At 41.2% G+C, this 8415-nt stretch overlaps 1 protein-coding gene across 1 annotated transcript; it reads left to right on the plus strand.

The window, feature by feature from the left end:
• Positions 1 to 754: 754 nt before the first annotated feature.
• pnocb (prepronociceptin b) lies at positions 755 to 3515 on the plus strand. Its single transcript, XM_018735188.2, has 2 exons — positions 755 to 877; positions 2639 to 3515. Exons 1-2 carry the CDS (start codon positions 755 to 757, stop codon positions 3203 to 3205), a joined length of 690 nt encoding a protein of 229 aa, XP_018590704.1. The 3' UTR covers positions 3206 to 3515.
• Positions 3516 to 8415: the final 4900 nt, after the last annotated feature.

Below are 8415 nucleotides of genomic sequence, written 5' to 3' on the forward strand. Positions count from 1 at the left end.
TTACATTCATTTCTTTAGCAGATGCTTTTCTCCAAAGTGACTTCGAACTCTACGTAGTGTTATGAGCCCACACACCTTATTCACCAAGGTGACTTACACTGCAGGATACACTACTTACAATGGGTCACTCATCCATTCATCAGTGAAACACACTCTATAATTTTACAAAGGACCTGTTTGTCAGTGTAGTTATCTACAAACAAGGCTTCAACAGACATTAAGCCGAAGTCAACTCAAGTGGCGTACATGTATAAGCAAAATTTATTGTGATGTTAAAAAAGATTTTTTTTTTTGTGTAAACCGAGGATCTTATTACAGGGGCTCCAGTTCAAACATTCTGCCTTTTGAGCTGCAGGGACAATAATGATTAATAATTATATTGCAATAATAAAAGCATATAATCACAGGTTATAAGACTCAGGGTTTAATTCTTTTATTCAGTTATTTACTGTGATTTAAGTACAACTACATTACACATTTCACGCTGTTATGGTGATCCAGATGAACAGAAATCTGCTTAGTGAATTTCAGCACTAGGGATATGAATTATTGAACAACACAAAAATTGGGTTATATAACAAGTTGTATTGTAAGTCAAAAGATGCCGAATAATAACATCAACAAGGCAGGTGGCTAAAAATTTTTCCTCTCTCTTTACCTTTCATTTCCATATCCCCACCCCCCACCACTCCTTCATGTTTAGGCACTCCCGCCACCCCTGAGGCTGCACCTCCTGCGAGTCCACATGTGTGTCATGGAGATCCCCCTGTGGACCCTGTTGTTGCTGTGTCTCTTTGTCCCAGGGCGCTGTGACTGCCAACGGGACTGTCTCTCCTGCGGACGACTCCTTCCCGAAGAGCAGAGCTACAGCGCACTGGTAAGGCCCCATTCCTCACATTCACACAGAACCAGGGCTCACGCAACAAGCTTCTCCAATCCAAATAAAAATGCATTCACTAATAACCACCGCCGTCTCTCGGACTGGTCTCACACAGTACAGGTTTCTTAACATTGTCACATGTCTTTACCAATAACACACTGCAGAACTATTCTGTACTATTCTGATTGGAAGAAGCTATATTGCAGAGAAGCATAAATTATTTCTTATTATTTTTTAAATTTATGAACAGCACAGGGTCACAACAGCATACAGATGGAGACAGTGTACCGAGAAATGGTGAATATAACCACATACATAGAGCATATGGTCAAAATTAAGAGGTATGAATACATCACAGGTAAGGTCATGTAGCACTTTCTAATAACTTCCAGAAGGGTGCCCAGATATTGCAGAATGCATTAGAATATTCATGTCAATCAAGTGTTAGTTTTTCAAGCTTGAGAAATTGAAACACTTAAGTCTCCCACATGTTTACAGAGTGAATTTCAGGTGTTGACCACAGCATTTAAATACTTTTATTTGCTAAATATTTACGAGTAGATAGTCTGGGTACCAGAACGTGATCAAGAAAGAAGTTTCGGATGCGATTTAACAAGACAACGGTTGGGAATAATCAGATTTTTGTTAAAGGTTTCTTAGATGGGTCCATGAACCCCAGTCCGGTCCACTTGTATCACATCACGTTCCCATAATGTTCTTATCATTCTTATGCTACTGTTTTTCTTATACCAAAAATTCATATTTTACTTCCAATCTCAGTGACCATGAACAATCAGCAACCCCTTGCCATTAAGAACCTAAAACTCAGACATCACAATGACAGAAGGACACTCCTTACTAAAAACGAACAAAGAAGTTTGCCAGATTGTACACAGATGGTTGGTCCCTTTCCAGCCCATGTTTCTTAAAGATTATTAGAAGTGCTCACAAGGCAGAGCTGGTTAATTTATTCCAAAATCACTCAGCCTCAGGCAGCTGTGGCTCTTGGGATGCTGTACTCTAGGTGTTTAACGGGACAGTGGCAGGTAACTGACGCAGTGGAGCCAGTTCTGACTGAGCCCATACGGCTCTCCCTAAGGTATTTCGCCATTTACAAACCTGACTCGCAAGCAGGAGCAGCAGCAGAAGCAGCAGGCTCCTCCCCACACCCTTCCCTCGAGGCCTTCTCCAATGGGCGACCCACACCATCCCCACCATTCCCAAGTTTCGCTACTGGCTCACAGTTTCAGGAATAAATTTCTATCTCTGTTTTATTTTTCATTTTCTAAGCATCCCTCTATTGCCAACCTCAGATTTCTGCTTTTGAAAATAAAAATGATTTGAAAAAACCTCAGATTTAATCCAAGAACTAGCCGGACCTGGTTCGAGTAGTAATTGGTGGATCGATGATGAAGAAGGTCATTTTGTGATGTACTTTTTCCAGGGTCTTGCCACAAAAAAATTCTCATGTATGCCAACTAAAAACCTAAGAATTGAAAACTAGCAGCAGCTGGTAGCGTAGTGGTTACTGCTACTGTCTTTGGATCCAAAGGTTGCAAGTTTGAATACCTCCTCTAGCTATAAAACTCTTGAGCGGAGTACTTAACCTCAATTGCTTCTCTAAGAATTATCCACCCATATAAATAATTGTAAGCTACTTTAAAGAGAACTATTGGCTAAATGTAAAATGTGGGCCTGTACTTGCAGTGTGTACTTCTTTTCAGTGCTCCACTGTATGCTGCTCTCTATGCTCTGCAGGTTTGTCTCATTGAGTGCAAGGAAAAAGCCTCTCCAGCCCTCACTTGGGATCTCTGCCGCCAGTTCAGAGATCTTTCCCGCTTGCGCTCCTTGTCCGCAGAAGGAGCGGTTCTGAAGAAGGGGGTGGATCAGCTGCCTGCCTTGTCACCTGTGGATTTGGAGGAAGGAGAACAACTGTTCTCTGAAGCCCTACAGCGTTTCCACCACGTGGCACGAGCCCTTGGTGCTGACAGATCGGTCTCAGGGAGGGAAGGAGACGTGGAACTGGAGTCACCGGAGGAGGGCGACACCGAGGACTGGGATGAAGAGGACAAAGTAGCCGATGGGGAGTCTGACGGTGCCGGGATCAGCCTGTCCAAACGCTTCGGAGGGTTCCTGAAAGGCAAGTACGGCTACAGGAAGCTGATGGGTCCCGGACGGCCACTGCAGAAGCGCTATGGGGGATTCATAGGGATCCGCAAGTCTGCTCGCAAGTGGCACAACCAGAAGCGCTTCAGCGAGTTCCTCAGGCAGTACCTGGGCATGAGCACCCTGACCACCGATGTCACCCGACAGAACGAGATGTAAGGCCCAACCTGACCACCCATCCCCCACTTACCTCAACACTCACAGCCGTAGCAACAATCACCACCACACCCACATGGATAATAAAAACTACAAATGCAGATTTAAAAAGCAAATAAGTGTGTAATACCTTTTTTCACTGTATAATCACTGGAAATACAAGCAGGAACGGGCAAATCAATGCATAAAATATATCTTCAGACGGAACTCAAGAAAAGCATTTTGAAAGTGTCACAACGAGTCAATGCAACAAGTCCTTGTCCATTTTGTTAATAATTACATACCTGAATGTGTAATAAAACCATTTTGAGAACACCGCACTTGTTCTTACATGTCACATAATGATACTTTTGTCTGAAAAATCCATCAGACACATTGCATGACTGATTCATTGTGGAATCACGAAATAGCACTTTCTAGATATTTATCATTGCTTTGATAAGCAATCAGAACATGAATGTTGAACAGCTTTCTCGCACCTTGACCCTGGGGGAAATACTGTGTTGAATATCCTGCCCTCTTGTGGTGATGCAGAAAAGATCTTCATATCTGAGCCCAAATGTACACCCTGCTCAATCCATTTTACCATTATATAGTACTGTTATCTTTGTTTTGTGGTAACCATGGCAAGTAGAGAAAAAGGACTCGACTGCGTTAAGTAAAATGTGATTCCTTGCATACACAGGACATAGCTCATTTTATCAAAGATCAATGTGCCAGATTTATTTTAAACCTGTAGTCAAGGTGAAATAACATGAAAAGAAATTTCAGATATTAAATGGAATAAATGCTCCACCAAGGACTGAAATCATTTATCAGCTCAATATCACTCAGTATCCATAGGCTGATAAATCAGTGTTATGCAGTTTACATGTGCTGAATATTCTGCCCCAGTGCTACTGAATCAGTAAGTAGTCTGTTGCTTGCTAACCAGGGTGGTTCTTGCTGTCGGATGAAAATTGTTTACTCTAATATGTATATAACAAACTGATCATGAAAGTATTAATAAATTAGTTTGATATTTCCTTTTGTGGATTTTCATACAGAAAATGCCTCAGTGACTGAAAGGTGTTTTTCTAAAACATGGGCAAAAAAATTCAATTCGTGTTTTTTTGTACTTTTTTTTACTGTTGTGAACTTTCGAGTCACGCCTTCATTTACTTTAACTTTATTCCACTCAAAGATAAAGTTCAAAGTAGCCAGAATGTTGCACAAGCCTATGTGATGAACCATTAAGGGACACCAAATAGATTTGTCATCTTCACAATTATTTTCAGTCATTTTAAATGTTTTTTTGATTTTAAAGCAGTTCGAAGTTCAAAAAGTGCAATACACTAATAGACTGGCATCACAGCCAGGGTGTGCCCAGTCACTTACCCTAAGCTCTTGGGATAGGTTCTGGACTATCATGACCCTGCATGGCACAAGCAGTTATTGATAATGGAAGTATGAACCAAGCAATTCAGCTGGTGTAAGCTGCTTTGGAGGACAGTATCTGTTAAATGAATAAATAGCTTTATCCAGGGTTTTCATAAATAAGTGAAGGGATGTGTGTTGTACAGTTTTCACCGATTATGACTTTGTTGTAAAAGTGTCAAGTTGTGAGCAGACTTAGTACCACTTATAATTTGAGGATCCACTATCTAGGCAAACAACTTCCACTCTATTCAGTACATTCTCTAGCTGAAATCCTTCACTATTCACATTGTCACACAAGTAGATTTATTCAGACTCAGTTTCTCTGCAGCTTTGTGATTCCTTGACCTTACGATATAGCTCAACGTTTCATGTATTGGTCTATTTAAAATAAAATAAAAAAGGGCATTTGTCTTCAAGTGCTTTTACCCCAAAATATAGAATCTTGCCCCAAATATTCCTGTACCCAACTGTATGTACACTATCGACCCCCAAATTGTGCAGCAATCACTTACATAAGATAGAGGGATTCAATTGAAGTGGTATACTATATTCTCAGAACAATGGAAGTTTGCTTTCTGAGTTTCTCCTGAGAGATACATCTAATAAAAAAAAAAATGCAATATTTAAAGCCTAAGACAAATACTGGTTTTATTAAAATGTTTAGTCAATGGGACATACAACAGCTAAGTTGGCACACATGCATTTGCAAAACTACCATAAACATAATTCTAAAATCCCACAGCCTGTTTGAGAATTAGTCTTTAAAAATAACTTACAGTTCAGTGAAGGTGAGTGAACCACACAATGCTGCCACATTCCAATTAAAAACCGATTACTAGTTAAAGCTATTTATCTAGAAAGCAAAAGCAAGTCAAAGTTTATTTCATAAACATAAGAACACACCGCAGTGGCTCTGTGTAAAACCAATATTAAAACAGTGGGGGGAAGGGGGGTGCTATGCATATGGTATACTTTAAACACTTCTACCTGATATGAAATTAACCATATGTACACACAAAGTCTGCCTGTGTTAACATACTCGTGACATCATACACACTTTTTAAAATTATAGAAAAGGCACAATTGATTAACTGCAATACTCAACCTGATGTGTTAAAAACATTCATAAAGCTCTTTACTATGCATTTCAGTCCTTAGTGAGATAGTCTATGAACATTTGTTTTTGGTTCCACATTAAATTGGTAAAAGAGCAAGAAACAGCTGGAAGGACTTTTGCAGATCCAGCATAACCAATGTAGCCATTGTCTCTAAATGAAGACCTTCAGAAAAAGTGAACTAACATTAGTGTGGTCATGCAGCTAGAACCAAACTCTTCCTAGAGAATCCATCCTCACATCCCCACAGATTCACACCACTTCACTCCTACCATTGCTCTTGTAGAAAAGAATAACCTGAAGTTACTGCACAGATGGAGTGGTATGTCAGACAAGCCTTCCTCATAGTCTCTACATGATGGAATAAAGATGGAAGGGGACATGTATGGCAGTAGAAAGAATTCAGCCTGTCCCACCACAGACAGTCCATCGTCATCAAGGCTTCTTGGGCCCAAGGTGAAAGGGAGACAAGAAAACCCCTTCCCCTACCTTAAGCCTAGACTCGCATCACTGAAAGGTACAAAAGATAAAAATTCTGGAAGTCACTTGTGTGTGAACGAGGTAGCTCATGTTTGGTTACTCTTCACTGCAATCTAGGAAGCATTGGCAGGCCTTCTTCCAGCGGCAAGACTTGCACCACTTTGCACGTTGACCCATGCCATATACACTGCGACATTTCCTCACATTCCCTCGAGGCTTCCTGGAGCATGGCCTGGAGGGGGCACGGGGTTGTTGCCGGCAATATGTATGATCACCAAAACCCTGGCTGTGAGGCTGGCAGACCTGGCAGAACAGTTATGTATACATGATGTAAGTAACAGCACATTACATGGCATTACATGGCAGGGTTTGATAAGCAGTGTAATTAATACCATCATTCAATCCCATTCTTGAGTAAGGAAGGAGGGGTGGGGTATGAAGTAGTTTTACACTAGACAAGCCAAACAGCTATAGGCTGCTAGAGTTTTATGAATCATGAACTAGTAACTTTATTGGACTTTATCTCACACAATAAATGACATGGGCACTTTAAATAAGGACTTTACTGGAAGGTATGATGAATCAAGCCATTGCTGAACATACTTCACCTAACAACTGCCAAATGAAGTGGAGGAATATTTTATGGTTTCACAACACCAAAATAGAGGCCATAACCCTAAGTTTAACCATGGATACTATTTGGCACAAGTGTAACCCTATCCTTAAATTCCAACCATGAAACATGATATGGCGAACATGATGCTACAGAAATGCTTCTTAGCTTCAGAGACTGGAATAATAATTGGGAGGGATGACATGTAGATAAATGTTGAAGGGAAATCCTGACTCCTGTGACCTGGGAGAAGATTTATATTCCAACAAAGCAAAGGCCCAAAGTAAACAGCAAAGGCTGTAATGGAGGGGGACAAAACACCTTGAGTGACAAAAAGACGGATTAATTCGTAAATGTCTGCTTGTAAAAGGTCTCCAAATTAACTTCTTGCGACAACAATTTGCATGGGGGGAAAAGTTCCTGAAACACAAAATTTTCACCCCCCCAAAACCACAACCTCATCTTTCAAGCGCAAAGAAAATCTAATTCAAAACCAAGTCTAGACTATCGGAACTGCCCATGCTGAAGACCCACATGTTCAAAAAAAAAAATCATTCATATTTGTGTGCTTAATCATTTGTTTGTTTATTTTGCCTTTTTTCCTACATTCCTTGGAAAGTATGGTGGAAAAACAGATGCCTCACATCTCCCGTGCTACAGGTTCAAACACGAGTTTGAATCCGTCTTTTTTTCAGCACTTCGGTATCTTCAGTCCAAAGAAAGACATTTCAGGTAAAGTGGTGACTGTATTTCCCTTAGTGTGTGTATGTGGATGTGCATGTGATGGACCTGCTGCTTGGTCCAGGCTGTACAGTGTCTTATACAGACAGGTGGTAGAGGCAAATGCACAGGAGAAGCCACACCCTCATTTAGTGCTTGACATTAAGGTGTGAATTTTGAATGGAAATTACTGCTTTGGTAAGGTGTTTCACACCACAGTTAAAAGCACGTTCTGTGAATTGCACAGGACAAATAACATTTGCTTCCAAGTCTGAATCTTGGCAAAGGGCCCTTCATTACAAGGGAACTTGAGGTCAAGCCCATGAGAAGCATGCTCACCTTTCTCTTTCGGACAGATGAGACAGGGGTTCCACAATGGTTGGAGGACAGAGAGCTGGAAGGTGCTGCCTCTGCAGAGGAATATGCCTGGAGGGAGATCAAGCAATACTGTGTCAGAGAAGGTTAAAAGATTGTGCAAAATGTTATTTTGGTATGTCCACCGAACCGTTTTAAAAAACGGAAACCACATCCCTGCAATGGGGAAAAAATCTCCTTTCCAACAGATTACCTGGTGTGGTGGATTGGTGCAGATGTCAAAGGAGGTGGTGGTGGCTTGGCTCAGTTTCTGCCTCTTCGGTGGTGGGCTGTCATTTGCCACACTATCCTGAGCCATGAACAAGCCCCTGTCACTGGGAGGGATCATGTCTTTGTCCGTCACATCCATGGACGGATCTACATCACGGCCAAGACTCCAGAATCCACCCTCTGTCTCACAAGAGGCCGTTGCACAGAGAAGTGGTGGCAAACTTCTCATGACCAACACTACTACAAACTATATGCATGAAGGAAGATTAAACTATAGTTAC

This window comes from Scleropages formosus, chromosome 1 (genome assembly GCF_900964775.1).
Source record: "Scleropages formosus chromosome 1, fSclFor1.1, whole genome shotgun sequence".
NCBI classification, from domain to species: Eukaryota; Metazoa; Chordata; class Actinopteri; order Osteoglossiformes; family Osteoglossidae; genus Scleropages; species Scleropages formosus.